Here is a 22,168-nt window from a genome sequence, read left to right as displayed (position 1 = left end):
TTCTCCTCCCCAACTCCGCCACCACCAACAGCTTCCCCTCAATCCAAAAAGAAGTGGGTTACACACAAAGTATCCAAAAGAGTTATATTTCATGTCCCAAAGTACACAAGTCACAGCAAAATGTTGTTACAATACATAGCATCCAATAATTCCCCTCACTCTGCAAGAAGCCTATATTTAATTTTATTTAATTCAGGAATGTAATTTTTTAGTCAAAGGGAAAAAACAAGACATTCTATCTGTAGGCAAAAGTACCCCAGGACTTCTTAACATTTAAGATAATAATTATTTCTTCTCGCCCTGCTCTTTCGTTCTTGTTTTCCCTTCTTCCCCCTGTCACACAGTTGTCATTTCAAATTTTCAGTTCAAAGTATCAACTTCTCTCTGAAAAAGTTTTAACCACATTAGTTTGACCCTGGAACTGGCTGGGGATGATAGAAGTTGTAGCCCCAGTAAATCTGGACAACACCAACTTCCCACCAACTTCACTGTGTTATTCTTACCATATCCTGATGAAGTGGTTCTAAACCAACAAAAAGGGAGATGGTTTTGGTGAAATCTAACAAGTATTTACAAAGAGGTTTTTGTACAAACTTGACTGGCTTTAAGTTAAATGGTTAAAGGGGTGGAACACCTCTTGATTGTTGCTGCAGTTCAGCTTAGTTTGCGTTGTTTAACTATCCTGCTTTTCAATAAGGCATGAAACCTTGGAGAAGAACTCTGTTCTTTCTATTATGCAATAATATACACAGAATAGTAGGCTCTCTGTCAATAATATTGCTCAAGGGACACAAAGAGGAAAATGATACCAAACAGATCCAGGAAAGAACCATACAGTGCTGAATTCTGAAGAGTTCAAGAACCTTTGGAACTCCAGCAAAAATCCTTCCACTTCCACTTAATATGCAGCTCCATCTGAAAGAATATAGTAGTCTTATGAGGTGGACATGAAGCCACTCTTCTCAGTCTTCACCTTTAAGAATTCAGCCATGCTGGAGAAATACTTCTGGTTGGCTTCAGCTACCTTCTTCTCAGCTGCCTGTGGGTTCACAATCTCCAGACCCTAGAAGATTGTATTAAGAAAGGAACATTTAAAAATATAATAAAAATACAAAGATCTGGCTCTTTCTCTGTGCAGAGAGAAGAGCAATGAATTTGACATACACTCCTATACTTAAGAAACTTGTCTGTCCTGGATATAAGTCAACTGTTGCAATTTATTTCTTTAGTAAAGGAGGAATTAAGAGACACCACACACTGGGAATTGTAATTCTTTCTTTAATTATGACCTATGCTGATCATCAAACATTTCAAATAAAAGACTGGGAAAGGAGAACTAAAGGATGCCAACATAGCATGTCATTTAACATCTTGGAAAACCACTGGCTGAAAAATTGTTCCTTATTCACCCACAGGAAATCTGAACAATATTCAATTGATGATGTGATTTTCATACTATACATATATTTTATGAACAACTAACTTGCTACAGTGAGCTGGACCTCTGCTCCCAGATAGGTAGGCTTTAGAGTCCATGTTAGAACCCCAGCCAAATGTTAACAGCTGTCCAGTGGCACAAAAGGGTTTCATTTGTATTAGTGCCCTTATTTGAGCCTTTTTGCATTGGCTTTTCAGTTTGAAACTAGAAAAATACATGAAGGCTGGAACTACACCCAGTGCTGGAATAAGATACTTGTCTTCCAAGATGCCAGGCTTGTTTATTTTAAGGGCACAACACTCAAATTAACAGCAGTACCTGCAGTGGAGTAAAGGCCACGCTGGATGCAGTACCCGAGGAGCGGTCCCGGATGGTCGACTTCCCTCCATACACCATGCTTTGCTTCTGGAGTGTGCGCTGGTTGTAAGGACAGGTGGAAAAGTCAGTCATTAGAGCTTCTATAAAGAAATCAATGGACAGAGACGGAAGAGATACCAAACCACTGAGAGGAGGAAAAATTCAGGGGAAATAAATGCCTCAAGGGCCTGTTTTACAGTTCATACTTTGTCTAGGATCAGCATCTCTTCAAACTATGTGGCATTTCAAGCTATCAAGCATCTCACCCTCTCTGGTTCCTTAGCAACTCCATTTTTCTGGCACATTATTGCCTTGGGGGGAAGCTAACTCAATGTGGCCTCCTTTACTACAACAGTACAAAGAAGCCACTTGTAGAAGTAAAGTTTAATTTCCAGAGATAGCTTTCAAAGACAGAGTCTTGGTTTTCACTGAAACTAATTTTAAGCAATGCTGCCAGAGAATAATGCCACTACTCTGTCTGCTAATGCTTTTAAACAGTGTTCAATGGTACTACATATTATTGCTCCAGGAGAGTTTTAGATCTTAGAGCAAAAAACAGAATGGACATACTGCATGGATGGCATACTGAAAAAATATGCGGGAAAATTAACCCACTGGCTGGGAATTCTATGTGCCAGTGAAAAATATAATACCTTCTTTATCAAGGAGGAATTTCCCTATAATAAGCTCTTTTTGTATGTTTTTATAACAAAAACAACAATAATGAGTAACTGTAGTTGTTATTCTGCAAAACCATATTCCTTAGCATATGTTGGCATTATTCAGGAGTCCTGCTGCACCATCGTGATCCTGTTCAAGTTATAACTGCTAAGGTAGTATCTAAAGACCTTTGTATCATTTCTGGAAAAGTTTATAGTAATATTTCACCTGCATCTATCATTTAAAACCATTTTAAGCAAACCAGTTAAAGAACTTGGCAAAAACCAAAAGCCTCCTTGTGATGTGCTCAGCCTTCACATACTTTGGAGAAGAGTTGTGATGCAGTTTGGAAAATTACCGCAATTTGAACATGTTGAAAGACGTACAGTTTGCTACTGTACCATCATAGAATAGGAAACACTCCCTAGGCTTGATCTTCTAGCATACCACATGCACATGTTCTAACCTGCAACGTCTTCGAAATGCGTGCCTTCGTCGCCTCATTGACTTGCGTCTGTCGGACTCGGCCACTACCTGATTTGCCCAGATGGCCCAGGCTGAACCCAAGGTCTTCCTGGTAAGCATCCTCTTCAATCTAGGAACAATGGTTTAGAGAGATAAAGCAGAGGAAGGAAAAATCAAATTTGGATTTACATAAGACTGCATGGTTGTCTTGCATCAAAGGTTCTGGCCTCTTTTTGTCAAACCTCCTTGAATCCCCTTGAGGAGATGGGGTGGGATATAAATAAAGTTATTATAAAGTTGCTCAGATGGGGAAAACAGCAGCATGTGGGTTGGAATCTCTTTTTCATTTACAATTTATATAAATTAAGACGACAAACTAACTCTACACTTGAAGAGTCAAATGGCCACAACTGCTACCCTGGTTTTATCAAAACACTAGAACATTAGAACTGGGAGGGGACATCAGCCACAACTTGATAGCCATTCAAAGTCACTGCAAAGTTACATCAAGCTGTCTATTCAACAACTTAGTCTTCACACAGTCTTCATATTTACAGATTTATACAAAGTCCATTAGTTCACAGTATAATTGCAGAAGTTTCTATTTCGCCTCTCAACCATGAGTCCAACACTGAGCTCCTGAGCACATGAACATACAACAAACATGAGCATACATCCTGATAAGCTATGTTGACATTTAATACTTTTATTTCTTGGAAATACTTTATTTGCTTTTTTAACATGTGAAACAAATCTTAGACTCCTGTCCTGAATGACACCCATCTCCATTGTACCAGTTAAAAGGAACAAGAAAATCCTGGTTTCTGTGCCCATCTTCCCCACTGACTAGTCAACCACTAGTTTCCAAGATTAAAACATATCCTATATAGAGATAGAATAATTCCATACCTCTCCAAAGCTCATGCGGTTTGCCTGCTTCCTGATTTCTGTTAGGCCAAGGCGCTCTTTCATCTTACGATACCTGAAAGGGTAAGGAAAGTTTTCAAAATTTGCAGAAACGTACTGAGGCCTCAAGGCAAAGAGAGACCATTAGGACCAAAAATGGGACAACAAATTCAAGCAGGGAGCTAAAGGCCAAGAAGGCTGGCTAATGAGATGTGCATAGGGATGCAAGATTTTTTATGAATTCCAATATGAACTGGCCTAATATGTTCTTCCCACATTAACATGAAAATCAGGACCTATCTATTGTCCATATTTCCCAAATGCACTGAGACTGAGTTCCTAGTTAAACAGCAATATTTGATGTGTATTTTGAAAAGTATATGAGTTTCAATTGAATTTCTCTCTTCGACAAAAAGAGAGCATTTTATACAATATATTTTTGTCTTCAAGTTATCTTCAATTTATGAAAACTCTAAGGTGAACCAATCATGGGGTTTCCTGGGCCAAGAGTATGTGATGTGCCCAAGATCATGCAGCTGGTTTTCATGGCTGAGCAAGAAATTGAACTCTCATGTCCAGAGCCATAGTCCAGAGCTCAAACCATTACGGCATACTGGCTCCAATATATACTGCCATTTATTACAAAAAATGTGCTCAAGTTCTTATTTCCCTCAACATATGGCAGAGCCTTGACTTTCAATTCCCCCTGAGCCATCTCATCAGATATTCCCCAATACCTGCGCCCTCCACGCTTCTTCCTTTGTCCGTCCAAAGGTGCGGGTAATGGCTTCACTTGTTTGACAGGAGGGGGCTCTTGCCACTTGTCAAACTTCCTCTCAATTTCCTCCTTCAGATCATAACCAACCTAGATTGTTAAAAGAAGAGATTAAAGTTTTCCAGTAGGTGGGAGAAAGAAAGAATATATTTAGCTCAAAGACTGCATTGCCACATTGTGCACAGGAAGGATTGATCTTCTGGTATATCAATCTACCTTTACCCTTTACAGATACTCCTGTTACTAGACAGTTCGTAAGATAAACAAATAAATAAAACATTGGTGGAAACCTGATGAAGGGGAATCATAGAGTTGGAAGAAATCACAAGGGCTATCCAATCCAACCACTGGCAGGAAGAACATACAATTAATGTACTCCTGACAGATGACTATCCGGCCTGTTTAAAAACCTACAGGATACTCCACTGTTGGGTAGTTCTATTCATCAGGAGATTTTGATGTTTTGCTGTAATCTCTTTTCTGATCATTTGAATTATCCCTATGTTATAGGCATTGCCCAGTACCTCTTACCTTTCCTTCTGAGCTCTCATGGAAGCTGTCTACACGTGCTGCCAGTGTACATTTTGCTGCTACCAACCGAGCTGCCTTCCTCCGCAGATCCTGTTGATATATATATATATATATATATATAAAATGTTGGCTGTTGCCTCTGTGAAGCTCATTTACCAATCAAGTAGTGAAAGGAACAGCAGCACCACATACATACCGGAGGCAATGACTGCACAATGTCACTATGGTAGATATAACCAGTGTGAGGCAACACCGAAGTGCTGGAAAAGCCAGACAGGGTCTTCCTTTGGGCACCCAGAAGCATAATGTTGCAGGCCGGCATCTTAGAGAGATTTGTGAGACCACCAGCAATGCCTTGGTAAGGAAGGAAAATATGGCACAAAGACCACAAAATAAGACAAAGAAACCATCAAGGTTCATGTCTGCCTACATCATCTTTACATTCCTTGACTGCTGAAGTATGTACACGGCCAATTATTGACCATTGACATCTGCCAGAACTAACATTGGATAAAAAACAGAACTGATGATACTAAATAGGGTATTAATTTCAACTGTGTATTTCTACCTTTGATTTTTGTTCCAGAAGTTTTATGATTAATATTCTGACTATTTCAGACAAGATCTACGTGCTTCAGTGCCTTTTCTGTCCATGGTAAACTACAGAAAAGCAAAGTCTTTCTACAAGGAGCTCTCCCCTGATTTTCCAAACTACGGAGAGTCTTACCCATGATCTTAGCAGCAGTGGAGGCTCCCACGATGATGGACAGGTTGGGGGCAATGAAGGACATGCGGGACTCCACATACTCATAGATGCGATGCTTGGACTGGTTCAGCTCCAGGGCCATGTCACAGGCCTCCTCAATGCGTTCTAGTTCTTCTTCAGTTAATTGCTGCCTGTAATGAGAGAGATGACGCATAGTTCATCACAATCCAGTTTTCAATGTACTCATTAACATTCAACATGCTAAAGCCTAGGAACATTTGTTTCCACAGCTCTCCATATCATCAAATCTATGCTTTACATTGTGGCCCTTGTGTAGCAAATGAAGCATCATTCACACAAGGAGAAAAACGTCTGTGGTTTACAGAAGGACAAAAGACATATTGGAAAAACAATCCAATAGGCATTCTCACTAGGCTTGAAACACTGACTAGGAGTTAATGAGCAGGACACAATTAGATGACTGGAAACCTATGAAGGAGCATTTTGCGCTGCAACATTTTATTGTATTTCCCACTTGTATATTTAGATGCATAATATATACATCAGAATATACAAGCCAAAGTAAATTATCCCACAGTCATTAATCTAACAAAGTTCTTCTTAAAGTAACTAATATGGGGGAACAGTAGGATGCCTTCTTCCAATCTGCCAGGGAATGCACCATGTCACGTGCTATATGGCAGATTAGAAAAATTAAACTGATGTATATGCATGTATGTGTCCATGCTTTCATAGATCAATTTATTCATCCAGGTAAAGGAAACTACTGTGATCAGGAGTGGGTCTGTTTCCCAAATTCAGATAAATGTGATGATAGGCTATGCCGGCCCATAACCCCTACCGATTTTTTTTACGTGTAATAGAAGAAAAAATCTTGAAACATAAAGGAGAATAGAATCATAGAGTTGGAAGAGACCTCATGAGCTATCCCCCTGCCAAGAAGCAGGAAAATTGCATTCAAAGCACCCCCGACAGATTGCCATCCAGCCTCTGCTTAAAAGCTTCCAAAGGAGGAGCCTCCACCTCTTATTTAGGACTAAGTAAGACTCTACTTGCTATCCCAGTCTTTTCTTCCATAGAGTTTTCCTTGTAACATACACTTACAAAAGAGTTTCATCATATGCAGCAGTATGGAACTACTCCTCAGTCCATTCAACCTTCTTCTGTTCCAGATCCCTATCAATCTCACGTGTCCCCTTAGTAACCCTACTAGCTTTGCAGTATATCCACCTTACCCCTGAGTTGTAGATGCTGTGACACTGACAACCATGATAGTGGCATTTGTAAGGATCTGTTGAAGATTCTCATTGTTCTTGCACTTGTCCAAACTATTCCCTAGTTCCTGCAAAAGTTAAGACATATGAAGAAAACTTTAGCTTTCAAACGAGACATGTGGGTTGGGCTGAGAGGTACTACCAACCTGCCAAGGCTTTATTTGGGGCATTCTTGTTCTAAGAAAAATCAGATGTTGCACTTGGGGAAAAAACATCATGTCTGCAGAAGAGCCAGTAACAATAACATTTATTTAAATTTATATCCTTCCTCTTCCAGCAGCATTCGAACCACAGTGGCATCATCCACTAGCCTAAGATCCAGGCCACAAGAGCCACTAGAGCCCATATACTTCCCCAAAGAAAAATATGGCAAGGCATTTATTGGTTTCAGGGAAATGATTACAGGGAATTCACATCCTAATTCCCTATCTCTCATATTTATTCTTCCAGTTAAATGAATAATAATTTTCTTGGAAGCCATCCAACTTTGTGGCTGCATATGAATGTGCTAGATCAGTGGTCCTCAACCTGGGTTCCCCAGATGTTTTTGGCCTACAACTCCCAGCAGTTTACCAGCTTTTAGGATTTCTGAGAGTTGAAGGCCAAAAACATCTGGGGACCCAGGTTGAGAACCACTGTGCTAGATAGTAAAACAAATGTATATTTGAAGCCACAATACCTTGACAGTCCGAATGTAATCCAGAGCATTGGGAACCAGGGATTCAAGTTCAGGAAATCGCTTTGAGTATTTGTCTCGAATAAATTTATGAATAATGTCTGCAAAGAAAAAAAAATCAAAGATTTGACATATTAGCCAGGAGGAATATATATTATTCTAAAGAAAATGCACTCTAAAAGTAAAATTTAGAAAGTAAATGCAAACATATAGCCAACTTCTGGTTGAATCCATTAGAATTTCTGCGCTGTACATCATCATGGAAAACTGTGGCTCTCCAGATATTCCTAAAAACAGTTCCTATCATGTCTCACTACTGGCGAAACTAGTTGGAGCTAATGGGAACTGGAATTCACTAACATCAGGAGGACCACATGCTGTCCTGTCTGTTTGCATGCCATCTTTGGGTATTGGCTAGTCTGGATCACGCATTGCCCAAGGAAGATTAAACTTCTAACAAAAGAATCCCAAAAATACCATAAACTTTTAATGACTATGCAACCGAATAGACACACACAGTCTGCATGGCACACATCCCAACGTCTAGCCTTCTACTTAATAAACCACACACGATTCCCAGAAAAGCCAGCCCTCCCCAACACTACTGCCTGCTTAATTTATTCCGCTATCCTCAGACCACTAAGTAACAATTTATGTAACGCTACCAAAGCTTCCCACCTGCCTTGTCACCCTTTTCTCTTGCCTAAGGGAAACAGCCCAAGTTTTTACTCACTGAGCTCGTTTTCAATCTCCACTGTGAGGTTGTTGGCATCTACAATAACTCTGTATTCAGGTGCAGCCTCCACTGGGCCTAGAACTGGGAATTGAAGAAAGGAAAACTGAAAATCTTTATTTAATGAAAGTATCAGAGAAACAAGCAAAAGTGTATCTCAACTCTCTATCACAGGGAATGGAGGATATGTAATGGATTCTGCACCACAGGAAATAGGATTGGGTTCAGTGGAGTTTTACAGTGTAAAGGTGGGTGACATATTTTCAAAGCCAACTCAGTACCGTCAGATGCTTTCGGTTGCTTGCTGATGTATTCCTCTATCTTCAGCATGATTTCAGCAAACTGTATAGAAGAAGTACAAAGACATGTGAAGTCAGGTTTTGGGGATGGCTTTCTTAACCTCAGCCTCCCAGCTCATTCTCAAATTCTAGAAGAGGAAAGCTCAAGTTGAATCTTAATTTTGAATACAGTTTTAATTTACATACTGAAAGCAGAAATCTCCTCCCAACCTTCCCAAAATTTGAAATACTGAATATAGTAAGCCAATAAAGGGTGTTTTTTGTTTTTGTTTTGCTTTTGCTACCTTTTAATCAACTGGGCATATGGGTACTATAGAGTATTTTATTCTATCCAAGCAGCTTCATAATGCTTCCACCAAGACACAACAGGGTTTTCTCCCATTGTTCTCTGATTGTTGTCTGCCTTTTCCATGTGGGATAAATAACTTGGACACACAGGTTTAGTTTCTATAAGATTCTTAAACTAATCACTGTTGCTCTAAGAGGACCCTGCATTTCTCTCACCATCTTGCTGTCCCACAGCTTGGCAATACTCTTGACAGAATCGGTCGCCAGATCCAGCTGCATCTCCTCCTGAACATCCTCAATGGGCGGCTCATCCTCCTCATCTGCAAAGCTGCCATCTTCTTCTTCTGCTGCTTCCTCAAGATCAGCCAAAAGCTCATCTGCTAAAGACATGGTGGATCACGCCTATAGCGGCAAGAAAAGGAAGAAAGAGAAAACTATAAATGACATATACATCTGAAGTGCTGGGCATCCATAGATTCTGCTGGTATTGGGTTGGGAGGAATTTTACCTACAGAGCAACTCCAAATATTCCCCCAAACCAAATACAGGCAGTCCCAAAGTTACAAACATTGGAACCACATCTGACTCACAGCTACAAATGGGGGTGAGACAACAGAACATGAGAGGAAAACTACACCTTGGAAAGAAATTCAAACCTGTAAGATTTACCATGGGGAAAGGTGGCTGCACTGAAGCTTTATCGCTTATCCTAGTCTCCACAATAACCCAACATTTTCCAATTGTCACAGAGACAGAAAGTGTGAATTCTTTTGAACAGGGGCACAGGTAGCAAAACAAACATTACAGGGGTGTTAACGCTTCCCTTTAATAATCTTCTGCTTTAGTCAGAATTGAGATAAAGTCAAATTGGGTCACCTAGGAAATTAGAAGCTAATTTTATGCCCTTTTATGAGTAATGATATTACTTTACGAATAAATTCTACTTGCTTAAAATTTACTTTCTCTGCCCTGTGCTTGGTCTTTCAAGTTGGGATTAGAAAGGACACTTCATTTTATTCTTTTATGCTTTACAAACTATCTGAGTCTTGATGAAGTAATATAGCAAAGGTGGCAAAAAGGAAGCCACCAGCAACATTTGGAAACAAGCCATTATATAAGTGAACTATGGTGTTGGAAGAAAATTCTGAGAGTGCCTTGAGCTGCATGAAGATCCAACCAATCCATATTCCAGGAAATGATGCTCACTGGAGGGAAGGATAGAGAGGCAAATATGAAGTACTTTGGCCACATAATGAGAAGACAGGAAAGCTTAGAGAATGATGCTGGGGGAAATGGAAGGAAAAAGGATGCGGGCCTGACCAAGGGCAGGATGGATGGATAGTATCCTTGAAGTGACTGGCTTGATCTTGAAGGAGCTGGGGGTGGCCACCGCCGACAGGAAGCTCTGGCGTGGGCTGGCCCATGATGTCACGAAGAGTCGGAAGTGACTGAACGAATAAACAAAAACGCTTCCCTGTGTTGTTAAGTGCCTGAGGAAAAAAAGGAAGGGCCCTGAGGCTGTTAAGAATTGTGGGAGTTGAAGTTCAAAACACCCGGAGGGCCCAAGTTTGCCTAGGCCTAGTGTAGGTGCATCTAGGGATGCAGTCAGAATAAAAGAAATGGCAGAAACCCCTCTCAGCAACCTTAGCCCGGGCTCCCTCTAATTCCTCGCCTTTCACGAAGCTCTCCTGACTCTCCTCGGCTTCCTTCTCTTTCGCCCGGCCACTCGTCCACCTATTCGACGCTGCACCTCCTGTACGTCCCGCATTAAATACGACACAAAAGCCGCTCCGTCGCTCTCGAAGTCGTCATTGAATCCCCGCGCATGCGCGTGAAACCAAAACCTAGCGCTAGGAACCATACACTCCAACAGAGCGACACTTCCGGTTTTAGAACGACTTCGTTAGGAAGCAAGGCTTGGAAGGGTTACTTCTGAGACGGAAAGCGGGCAACTCTACCAAACTTCCAGAGCTGTGGCCATTGCCTCTGCGTCTATTAGGGTGCGACAGAAGCCCCGCCCATTTTAGTATCGCCATCGCAAGGCGACACTTCTTATTTTTCCCATTGACTAGCTTCTGTAGTAGTCCAAAACGTTTTATTGGTGGCTTGACGACGTCATCCGTCGGCGACATCCTCTTCCAAAGGCTCTCTCCGAGGGATTGATTGGTGAGATTAAAGTCTTAGTTTAAGGCATCCTTAAGCTTTACTGTTTGGTTGATTTCGATTTAACTGATTGTTACTTAAATGTTACTGTGGGCCCTTCCACACAGCCATATAACCCAGAATATTAAGGCAGATAATCCACAATAGCTGCTTTGAACTGGGTTATCTGAGTCCACACTGCCATATAACCCAGTTCAAAGCAGATAATGTGGGACTTTATACAGCTGTGTGGAAGGAGCCTGTATGTTTTTAGATTTTAAACTATTCTGAGAAGGAAAAAAATGAGTGTAAATTACAGTGCAATCTGTGTGTGTCTACTTGAAAGTACGTTCTGTCATTAGATCGTGCATCTACACTGTAGAATGAATGCAGTTTGGTACCACTTGAACTGTTGTGGCCCAATATTATGGAATCATGGGTGTTGTAATTTAGTAAGATACCAGCATTTTGGCAGAGAAAGCTTAAGGGCTTGTAAAACTACAATTCTCACGGCTCCTTAGTATTGGGTCATAACAGTTAAAGTGGTGTCAAACTGCATTCATTCTAGATGCACTTGCTTTAATTTTGATTTTTTTTAAAGGTAGCTAAAATTTCTGCAATAAGGGAGATTGTTTCACAGTTACAAAATGTTCTCCAATAAGATGTATTTTAATAATAGGTTGCTTCTGATACATACTGAGCATATATCTGAAGCAGGAATGTAATTTCTCTTGACCTTGATTTAGGTGGCATTATGTTTTTGCTCCTACTCAGAGGTAGAAGTAGATAATTAATTTTTAAACAATTGAAAATGTTGTTCATTGTTCCAAACTGAGCAGTCAATCTATCTAATGATGGAGGGAGAGTTGTGATTTATAAGAATGTGTGTGCCTATCTGAGTCATCTGTTACCATCTCTATCTACTCAGAAAAGAGATTCCACCTAAATATTAGGAAAAACTTCCTGATGGTAAGAGCTGTTCGGCAGTGGAATATGCTGCCTCAGAGTTTTGCAAAGTCTCCTTCACTGGGTTTTTTAAAAGTAGAGGCTGGATGGCCATTTGTGGAGAGTGCTTTGATTGTGCATTCCTACATGGCAGAATGGTGTTGGACTGGGTAGCCTTTGTGGTCTCTTCCAACCCTATGATTCTAGATGGGAGAGGGATGATGACCATTAGTCCATATGTCACTTTCTCTTTTCCAGAAGAGCATCATGGCAGCTGTGGGCTTTGAGGAATTCTCAGTGCCTCCTGGGTCTGAGCTGGCCCTCCCTCCTCTTTTTGGTGGCAATATCCTTGAGAGTGAACTGGAGACAGAGGTGGAGTTTGCTGATGGTGGAATAGCAGAAGAAGAGGAAGAGGAAGGTGTCTTGCGGCAGCAGGAGATGACACGACGCAAGTGCCAGGCACTAGCACGGCGCTGCAAGGAATTGGAACAGGTAGAGATTCAACTGAAGGGGGTAGATGGCTCTAGAACACCTGGAAGTTGTGAGTTGTTACTGTGGCTTCTACTCTGCTTCAGCTTTATGCCAAATGAGACCCTCGTTCATTTAAACCAACACTTCTGTCCTGGCTTTTGTCAGTTAGTATGATCATAACCATGCCAGCTGTGGGATTTTAGTGTTCTAATACAAAAATGTAATTTATCCGAGTTCTGTTAGTGAGACCTTAGGGTTGCTGAAAATCTACACTAAAGCTTCTGAATTCTGCTTCAGTTTTTTGAAAACCCCAAACAGGTGTAAAAATGATCTGCACAATACATATTTGTGCCTGTTTAAATTACAATCTTAATTTTGGTTGTAAAAATGTCTTCTTTTAAAAAATAATTATCAGATGCTAATTGGAGGAAATCTGAACCCTAGAAGGAGGAAATTTGGTGGTTGGGGGGGGGGGGAGAGAAAGGCATGAAAATTTTTGTGTAGAGGTCTATACCAAGCCAGACCTTGTTCAGTATTATTTACAGAACCATCGTTCTTTCCAGTGGTTGTCTAGCATTTTAAACAGGCAGTTTTCCTACTGAGCACTTGGAGGAACTGAACTTGCAGTAGCAAGCGCTGTGTCAATTAACCATTTCCCATTCTCTACATGAGAATGGGAAATACCTTCCCAACAACCCAGCATGATATGTGAGTCTAAGACACGGTACTTGGGCTAAACTCATCATCTATACTTTGAGGCAGTGTGGAGATAGGAATCTGGATCCTTCTGCATTATATCCATCACTCTGTCCACTCTACCACAGTACATCTAGATGTACAAAAAGATAGAGACCCTGGAATTGGGGAGAAGGGGAGGCTGTGTCAGATAAAGATCCAAATAGCACATCCTGTTATGGATAGGAAAATGGCAAACTAATAAAGGGGAAATTTAAGTGTGTCCTTGTAACACGAATTCACTGTTGCAGGTGAATGAGAGGATGTTAAATCGGTTGCATCAGGTTCAGAGAATAACACTGCGACTCAAGCAGGAGAGAAGGTGAGTCTGGTAATGTGTTAGTAGCAAAGATGTAGAGGTGTTTCTACTCAGTGCATGGTAAATTTCAGTTCCCATGGGTCTTCTGGCTGTGTCATATTGCAGATGTCTGTGACGGCTTGAGATAATAGGATTGTAGTCCAACAGATCTGGAAGCTCCCATCTCAAGTAAGGCTGCTTAATTTAAGGAAACATCTTGTTTGCAGGAGTGGCAGGCAAGATACCTACATGAAGCTCACAAGGAACAGCCTCCCTCATTGTTTGGCCCCTGGGGCAATACAGTAGCAACACTGCTTCTGAACATGGAGGTTTCATGTACAGCTTGTCCCTAGTAGTCTTATTTCACACATTTGTTAAATCCCTTTTTGAAGGAATCTAACCAAATGTCAAAGTTTCTTCTTGTCACAGGTAATCCCTTCCAGTAATTACTCACTGCACGTGAGTGCCCTCATGCAAGAGAGTTGGTGAGGCTGTTGCTTCCTTAGGACATCTTTCTAACAGATGCCTTCCTTTTAGGTTTCTCATGAGGGTGTTGGATTCATATGGTGATGATTACAGACAAGGCCATCTGGACATAGTCTTAGAGGTAAGAAAGTTGGCTGAAGAGGCCAAAGCAGACTTTATTAATTTGAAGTCATCCAGCTGTTTTGAACTGCCTCACCTAATCATGGGTTGAAATAGAAAAACCAAAAAGTCATGCCAGGGCTGAGATGGTAGGGGAGTTGAGAAAGAAGGTTACAAATACTAGGACCTCTTCTGGTTAGAAATTTTCTCTCCATTATTTAATGTATCCCTTGATGACTGGAGTATTCTATTAAATGTAATGCAAAACAATAACTTTCACAAGTGTGTATCAAAATTTGGAGAAAGCTCCAATCATTTACTCAGACTCTCACAAAAACCTAGGCCAGAGGGATAAAGACAGGTCTCCTCACATTGTTACCTTGCAGTGAAAAGGAGTATTAGAATGTTGTTCTTGCTCAACTGTGTGTCCTTGTCTAGGATGAAGGGGGCCACAGCCCTGATGCTCCCACCCTCGGCAACACAGAAAATGAGCCCCCTGAAAAAGACATGCCCAGGTGCCCCTCAGGTCCTCTCCCTGCCCATGAGCCTGAGAGCCTTTCTCCAAGTGAGGGTCCCACCACTAAGAAGCGGCGGCGCCACCTGCGAGAGGAAAAGGAAGGGAGAGTGCGACGAGTAGCCCAAACGTTACTCCCTATGGAAGAATTCTCTGCACAGGTACCAGAGAACATTTAGGCTTCCCAGTTTCCTAAATTTAAAAGTATTATCTGACCCTCGTTCAAGGAAGCAAGTGAAGAATTCAGCCAGATTTATATATACATTCAGTCTTCCATATCCATGGATTTTTTTTAAAGCAAAAAGCAAACCTTGATTTTACCAATTTATATAAAGGACACAATTTTACTAGGCTGATGGGGCTTAAACATCCACAAATTTTGATATCAAGGGGAGGAGGGGTCCTGGAATCGGATATCAAGGGCCCACTATTCTTGAAATATCAGCTGAGCGGGATCTCTTAACCAATGTACATTTAGAATCTTGGATTTCGTTTCTTGTTTTTTTTTCTCCCTTAAATAAGTAAACCATCCAATTAGATAGACTAGTATAACTTATTTTAACTACAGAATATAGGGATGCAGGTTTTCAATGTTCAGAAGCTTTCTTTTGCTTGACACAGAATTTCTAACTACTTTTTCTTTTGTGGCTCCAGGTTAAGTCTGAAGAAGAGTTCCAGTGTGAGCAGGAGGATGTCCTTGCCTCCACCTGGCAGCCATCCAGCCCCCGAGACAAGTTACTTCATTACCCTAAGTTTTCAAGTCCTGGGGCCTGTTCTGATTTTGATTGAGGCCAGTCACCACTAGCCTGAACTCCAAAGGAGATTCTATATATCACTTGCATCTGTTGCTTCCCACCGATTTGTCAAATGATATTGAAGGAGCACAAGCTCATTTTCTAGGAACAGAGGGAGATGGAGTATAGAAATTTAATACACCTTCTGTACCCTGAACTCAATTCCACACTGAGTGGAAAAGTCAAATATCAATATGAACTGTACTGGGACATTTATCAAATAACCTAGAAGTCAGTAATAGTACTGAAACCACTATGTATTCTGTGTACTTTGTATTTTGCCCCACCCTGACACCTTCCCAGTGTGTGGGACTTCATCTCCTGCTGTTGCCAAACACCATGGCCAAAGGCAGAGGACAGTGGGAGCTGTAGTCCCACATAGCTGGAGGGAATATTGTATTAGATGAAGGGATTGTGTTTCACATGTCTGAAATCCTAATGTAGGATACCAGGTGGAAATGGGCACTTAGTGGCCAGCTTTTATGTAATTTAAATGTCTTAGTGGATGTGTTGGAAAGGAGAGTGCTGCTGCTTGAGTCATTAAGTGTTCAGCCTCTCATCTGTTGTCCTTTTGTAAGAAATGATGTCTAAACTAAAGGGGAGATTGTATCTGGCTTCCACAGGTTCTTCTGAGGAAGTAGATGAGGAATGGAGACTGAATCCAAATGTCTGTAATAATGTGTCCTTAGTGAGACTGGTCAGGAGACACACCTTAGAACCTTGCCTTGGCAGTGAAGGCCATAGGAGACCAATTCTCCCTTAGCATTGGGTTTAGCAGTTGTTAGAAGACAAGTCTCTGGAGAACATCATCACATGGAAGAGCAGTAATGTTTCCTGACAATACCTGAAAGAATCCCACCCGTAGTCTGCATTGGTTGTTTGAGTGGAAGTGATGGGATCTGCATCCCAGCATCCCTGGAGAACATCAGCTTTGGAAGAACTCGCATCATGGCGGCTTGCATTAAACAAGTCAGTTCTGTGCCAATAAAAGCAAAGCTTTGCATCCTGTATTGCTTAGGTCAATTCATTGAAGCTGTCAGTGTTTCAGAGTTTGTTCTTCTATTGGTTATAAGAAAAACACTTAAAAAATCAGATTTTTTTTCTCCATGTTTTTAACCCCTTTTTATAATCTTAAGGACTAAAAATTCAATTTCTTAAAACTACAACAAACATCCTGGAAAATACTTTTGCTTCTAAATCACAGCCAATGTTGACTTGGTAATTCTGGGAATTTTCATCCAAAAGAAAAGGCAATTGCTCTGAATAAGGTATACCATCTCTCATCTTTTTCAAAGAATTTTTACCTTGTGTACACCACCAGAATACGTTTCTTACCACAAAAGTGGACAGCCTTCAAGCTTATGGGATTTTTTAAAAGATATCTCTGTGGATAAAATTCTGAGAAATGATGCGAAGAAATGACAACACCCTTAGTATTAGAAACAGGGCAACTTTAAATGCATGCTGAATTTTGTAATGTGTTTTTATATCAGAATTAACCCATTTTATATTTTATCTAAAACCACTAATCTTCTCCTGTTTGTTTCAGTAGCCACATTTATAATGGGATAGAATGTTGAACAACTGAGAGATATAATGCTGAATGGCTATCTGGCAGCAGTTCTCCACTTATTTTCTGTGCACCTCCGCCATAAAATTAGCATGCCAACTTCTTCCTCCCACTGCCATGTTCCCGACTGCACTGCACTAGTAACGTGACTAGTTCAAAGAAGAAACAAACTGATTTATCATCTGTTGACTTCTCTCAAGAAAACTTAAAATTACACATTTTCTTGAAGTAAGAAACTATGCTACCTAAATGGTTAAGTTTCTTGACAGGTTTAACAAAGAAACAGATTGGTATGGACAGTGTCCAAGCAATATGCAATCCATCTAGAGGACCTAGCTGCGATACCTACTAACATTTTTGCCCCTAGAGGTATTCAAATCCAAGTACCATAATCCTTTACCACTGAACATCCTGGTATCGGATTTTGGGAGTTGGTGTTGCAAAGGTTTCCTATCTGAGACAAAAACTGTAGAATCTATTTTTAATTTAACAACAAGTTTATTACATCCTCAAAATACATGTACAAGAAAGGGTAGCACTAGCTTTCTGTGTGGGTCACTCTTAGAAGTTCTTCAGCCAATCAAGGCTTGGGCCTTCCTTATCGCAGGGATGGGAGGGTATATCTGGCATGTTGCCATCATCTCGAACTGGAACTGAGGACAAGAGAGAGGGACAATTAAATAAGTGGCCATGCCTTTGTATTCAGCTGCAGCCTGATACAGTTAAGTATCTCTGGGAGAGGGAGTCATTAAAAACATTTATCTGAATGCAACACTAAAAAATGTGACATCGCAAAGCAAAATCAGCCTTAGGAGCTATCCGAAAACTTCAGAATATCACATCTTTCCAAAAGCATAAACAACCAGAAGGATAGCCTTCTTTTGGGGGGTTGGGGCAGGGAGAGAATAATGGCACTCAAATAGAATTTCCCTTCCTTACCCAAATATCAAGTATTAAAAACTACAGCTGAGAATTTACCAGTACAATTTAGGCCTCCAAAGAAAACGGGCATGCAAAGACAACCAAGGAAGCACCAGCAAAGCAAATACAGGAATCCTAAGTGTGAATGATTTTCAATACCTCAGTCTCTGCAAGCTAATAATTTAGGGACTAAAGGATTTTTATATAATTATAGAGATAGAATTACTACTTCATTTTTCACCAACAGACATATTTCTTTCAAGAAATGGTTTTCCCTACTTAAAGACTAGGTCACTGTAATCCCCTAAAGAACAGAAACCACATCTGAAACAAATGAACACTATAGGTTTGACTGTACCTGGATACGCATATGGTACAGCTTCGTTGGCCATGCCGCTGTATTTAGTGTAGGGACTGATCCAGGGTAGTATTACAGCTGAAATGGAGAAAGAAAACAAAGATTTGCATCAGAAAAGAATTACCTGGCAGATATTGGAGATCTGTCTAGCTCAGTATTCATCACATTCTTGGGAACAGTTGTCCAGTTTCAAACAGTCACCTTCCCTAGAATTGCCACCTTGTATATGCACCAAGCCATAACCCTTCCCTGATGGAAAGGTAGTCCTGTGCAGTAAACAGTCAAGGCAGAGAAGAGAGAGAGCGAGCAGTAAATTAAGTTCTGTAGAAATGGCTTGAAGAGCTATAATATAGCACCTTTGCTAAAGCCAAGTAGTCTGATTCATGTAAGTAACCAGAACACAAGAAGTGAACATTTATATGCTGCCTCTAGTACCACAATGGGAGTGGGATGTTATTAAAATAACGATGTCTGAGCCGCAAGGAAATACATGAACTCACCTACAAAACCAAGGGCACAAGAGACTACGATCACAGGCTCCTTCGCCCATGCATTCTTCAGATATGCTCCAACTTCTATAGGACAGAGAAAAAAGAAACATACACAATTTATAGGATTTTTTTAAAAACACCTGGGCCTCTGGCAAGAGATGAGGAAGTCCTAATACGTCGAAACAGGTGAAAATTGGAGTGATAGATGACCTACAGAAAGGAGCACTGTGGGAACTTTAGTTAGATCAATTTTGTCTTCTAGTATTGAAAGAATTAAGTCAACCCCAAAGCAGCCTCCACACTAAGGAAGCTAAATGAACAGTCACTGGCACCACTTGTTTACCCACTGCAAAGAAAAGTATTTTATAGACACTAAATATCTCTAAGGCTTTTGCTGGCTCCTCCTGTATCTTGGTTTGCTCCTACTTTTAAAAATTGTTGTTGATCTGGTTAGGTCCTTTTTTATTCTAAAGCAGTGGTTCTCGACCTGTGGGTCCCCGGGTGTTTTGGCCTACAACTCCCAGAAATCCAAGCCAGTTTACCAACTGTTAGGATTTCTGGAAGTTGAAGGTCAAAACATCTGGGGACCCACAGGTTGAGAACTATTGTTCTAAAGAAACACTGAACATTAGTAATGGAAAAGTGGAACAGAAACATTGAAAATAAATAAAATAGTATATGTGCACAGGATTGGTGTGAGTTTTCCAGGTGCAGGACCATGTTCCAGAAGCATTTGCTCCTGATGTTTTGCCCACATCTATGGCAGGCATCATCAGAGCTTGTGAGGTCTGTTAGAAACTAGTCAAGTGGGCTTTATATATTTGTGGAATGTCCAGGGTGGGAGAAAAAACTCCTGTCTGCTTGAGGCAAGTGTGAATGTTGTAATTGGCCAGCTTAATTAGCATTGAATGGCCTTGCAGCTTCAAAGCCTGGCTGCTTCCTGCCTGGGGGGACCCTTTTTTGGGAGGTGTTAGCTGGCCCTAATTGTTTCTTTTCTAGAATTCATCTATTTTTTTGAGTGTTGCTCTTTATTTACTGTCCTTTTTTTAAATACTGGTAGCCAGATTTTGTTCATTTTCATGGTTTCCTCCTTTCTGTTAAAATTGTCCACATGCTAATAGATTTCAATTGCTGTACAGTATAGTACAGTACAGTCTCACTTATCCAAGCTTCTGTATTATCCAAGGCAGTCTGCCTTTTAGTAGTCATTGTTTTTGTAGTAAATACTGCAATGTTTTCGTGCTAAATTCGTAAATATAGTAATTACTACATAACATTACTGTGTATTGAACTGCTTTTTCGGTCAATTTCTTGTAAAACATGATGTTTTAGTGCTTAATTTGTAAAATCATAATGTCATTTTATGTTTAATAGGCTTTTTTCTTAATCCCTCATTATCCAAGATTTTCGCTTATCCAAGGTTCTGCCGGCCTGTTTATCTTGGATAAGTGAGACTCTACTGTATATGCACAGCAGAAATATCTGTCATCTACACATGTTGAATGAGACTCGCTACTGAGTAAAACAAGTGTAATGCTGCCTTATTGAAGGCAACATTTCCTATAAATAACGTATCTGGAACATCAATAAAAAAAAGTTTGACAACTCCAGACCCAGGGTGCAGCTACATTGTAGAATTAATGCAGTTTGACACCACTTTACCTTTCATGGCACAGTGCTACGGGATCCTGGGAGATGTAGTTTGGTGGGGCACCAGCCCTCTTTGACAAAAAAAGGCTGAAGACCTTGTAAAACTACAACTCGCATACTTTCAAAGAATTGAGCCATGGCAGTTCAAGTCGTGTCAAACTGCATTAATTCGACAGTGTAGAAGCACACCTCACCTTCCACACAGTACAACCATTAATCTCAATTCAACTGCATTCCCTTGCCATTGGCAAGTTATTGTTGTTGTTATCTCTCTTACAGCGAATAGTGCTAAAAACAATATACAATTAAAATAATTTAAAAGCCTACACACACTGAAATAAAATTAAAACTAGAGCTATCTAAAACTGAACACCTAAAACCATTAACATCTATTTAAAATACATAAAAGGTCACACAACATCGCCTAGATCAAGTCTTCAAACCCTTTTTTTTCTTTACAAGAGTTCAAGCAAGTTATCCTTTCAATGCCCTTGCCCTCCCTTCTCCACCCAAAACCAACACTCCTCCAAATATATATATACTGAGATGTCCCCAAAGCTTTTATTCCCTTATTCAAGCGGAGGAGTTCTCTGTTTGCTAGGAAATGCATTGACCCAACAACCCCGGAGCAAGCATTAGATGCACTGCTCTTGCACTTACTGCTGAGCCCCGACATCTTGGATTCAAGGAACCGGAAACGCAGGGATTCCTGGGAACTGTAGTTTTGTACACACTCTCTCGCTGAACATCTCTATTGAAAAAGAGCTGTTGCTTGCTTGCAGTCCTGTTTGGCTGCTGTGACCCCATCCACCTGCCATGTAATGCAGATTGAAACTGCATTGTATAGGCAGTATAGACTTACATAATGCAGCATTATTTAAGTCTGCACTGATTATATAATGCAGTTTCAAGCTGCATTACATGGCAGTGTAAATGGAGCCAGAGTTTCAAGGTACAGTCGTCTCTCACTTATCCAACGTTCTGGATTATCCAACGCATTTTTGTAGTCAATGTTTTCAATATATCGTGATATTTTGGTGCTAAATTCATAAATACAGTAATTACTACATAGCATTACTGCATATTGAACTACTTTTTCTGCCAAAGTTGTCGTCTAACATGATGTTTTGGTGCTTCATTTGTAAAATCATAACCTAATTTGATGTTTAATAGGCTTTTCCTTAATGCCTCCTTATTATCCAACATATTCGCTTATCCAACATTCTGCCGGCCCGTTTATGTTGGATAAGTGAGACTCTACTGTATTTCTGTACATAAGATGGGGAAAAATTTAAAAGGCCTACTAGTATTGGCTAGAGCAGGCATGGGCAAACTTGGGCCCTCCAGGTGTTTTGGACTTCAACTCCCACAATTCCTTAACAGCCTCCTAATAGCCTTGGGCAAACTTGGGCCCTCCAGGTGTTTTGGACTTCAATCCCACAATTCCTTAACAGCCTCCTAACAGCCTTGGGCAAACTTGGGCCCTCCAGGTGTTTTGGACTTCAACTCCCACAATTCCTTAACAGCCTCCTAACAGCCTTGGGCAAACTTGGGCCCTCCAGGTG

The 22,168-nt window shown here is 40.6% G+C and overlaps 3 protein-coding genes across 5 annotated transcripts; 1 reads left to right on the top strand and 2 right to left on the bottom strand.

Annotated features, from left to right (window-relative positions):
- Window positions 1-70: 70 nt before the first annotated feature.
- On the bottom strand, window positions 71-10,984 carry prpf31 (pre-mRNA processing factor 31). 3 transcript variants are annotated; one of them, XM_008117238.3, is made up of 14 exons: window positions 10,864-10,984; window positions 9,346-9,531; window positions 8,824-8,884; window positions 8,543-8,626; window positions 7,813-7,910; window positions 7,095-7,201; window positions 5,860-6,029; window positions 5,329-5,486; window positions 5,133-5,222; window positions 4,564-4,691; window positions 3,830-3,902; window positions 2,922-3,050; window positions 1,757-1,855; window positions 71-1,063 (listed from the first exon to the last, which is right to left on the bottom strand). In XM_008117238.3, the coding sequence occupies exons 2-14, from the start codon at window positions 9,517-9,519 to the stop codon at window positions 935-937; spliced, it is 1,500 nt and encodes a 499-aa protein (XP_008115445.1). In that variant the 5' UTR covers window positions 9,520-9,531; window positions 10,864-10,984; the 3' UTR covers window positions 71-934. The 3 variants fall into 3 exon arrangements, with proteins under 3 accessions (XP_008115445.1, XP_003225035.1, XP_016851564.1); XM_003224987.4 differs by having other exon boundaries at window positions 10,802-10,953; XM_016996075.2 differs by having other exon boundaries at window positions 10,773-10,905.
- Window positions 10,985-11,056: 72 nt separating this feature from the next.
- tfpt (TCF3 fusion partner) lies at window positions 11,057-16,621 on the top strand. Its single transcript, XM_008117231.3, has 6 exons — window positions 11,057-11,295; window positions 12,475-12,708; window positions 13,674-13,744; window positions 14,258-14,327; window positions 14,744-14,980; window positions 15,474-16,621. Exons 2-6 carry the CDS (start codon window positions 12,484-12,486, stop codon window positions 15,606-15,608), a joined length of 738 nt encoding a protein of 245 aa, XP_008115438.1. The 5' UTR covers window positions 11,057-11,295; window positions 12,475-12,483; the 3' UTR covers window positions 15,609-16,621.
- A 1,040-nt stretch (window positions 16,622-17,661) lies between these two features.
- ndufa3 (NADH:ubiquinone oxidoreductase subunit A3) lies at window positions 17,662-21,415 on the bottom strand. The gene is made up of 4 exons (XM_008117229.3): window positions 21,264-21,415; window positions 18,963-19,037; window positions 18,463-18,540; window positions 17,662-17,836 (listed from the first exon to the last, which is right to left on the bottom strand). Exons 1-4 carry the CDS (start codon window positions 21,277-21,279, stop codon window positions 17,745-17,747), a joined length of 261 nt encoding a protein of 86 aa, XP_008115436.1. The 5' UTR covers window positions 21,280-21,415; the 3' UTR covers window positions 17,662-17,744.
- Between the last annotated feature and the right edge of the window lie 753 nt (window positions 21,416-22,168).

Source organism: Anolis carolinensis, chromosome 6 (assembly GCF_035594765.1).
Source record: "Anolis carolinensis isolate JA03-04 chromosome 6, rAnoCar3.1.pri, whole genome shotgun sequence".
Lineage (NCBI taxonomy): Eukaryota > Metazoa > Chordata > Lepidosauria > Squamata > Dactyloidae > Anolis > Anolis carolinensis.
Note: the sequence above shows the minus strand (reverse complement) of the source record. Positions and strands in the feature narration are given on the sequence as shown.

What these genes read in the sequence shown, in the direction of transcription:
- ndufa3 (XM_008117229.3), bottom strand. An exon ending in TTGTGCCCTTGGTTTTGTAG is followed by an intron (nt 18,541 to 18,962) that starts GTGAGTTCATGT and finishes TCTCCATTTCAG; the next exon opens with CTGTAATACTACCCTGGATC. An exon ending in TGTACCATATGCGTATCCAG is followed by an intron (nt 17,837 to 18,462) that starts GTACAGTCAAAC and finishes TCTTGTCCTCAG; the next exon opens with TTCCAGTTCGAGATGATGGC.
- tfpt (XM_008117231.3), top strand. Translation starts at nt 12,484, where the DNA reads ATGGCAGCTGTGGGCTTTGAGGAATTCTCAGTGCCTCCTGGGTCTGAG. An exon ending in CGACTCAAGCAGGAGAGAAG is followed by an intron (nt 13,745 to 14,257) that starts GTGAGTCTGGTA and finishes CCTTCCTTTTAG; the next exon opens with GTTTCTCATGAGGGTGTTGG. An exon ending in TGGAAGAATTCTCTGCACAG is followed by an intron (nt 14,981 to 15,473) that starts GTACCAGAGAAC and finishes TTGTGGCTCCAG; the next exon opens with GTTAAGTCTGAAGAAGAGTT.
- prpf31 (XM_008117238.3), bottom strand. Translation starts at nt 9,519, where the DNA reads ATGTCTTTAGCAGATGAGCTTTTGGCTGATCTTGAGGAAGCAGCAGAA. An exon ending in ACAGCATCTACAACTCAGGG is followed by an intron (nt 6,030 to 7,094) that starts GTAAGGTGGATA and finishes CTCTCATTACAG; the next exon opens with GCAGCAATTAACTGAAGAAG. An exon ending in CACTGCTGCTAAGATCATGG is followed by an intron (nt 5,487 to 5,859) that starts GTAAGACTCTCC and finishes TTCCTTACCAAG; the next exon opens with GCATTGCTGGTGGTCTCACA.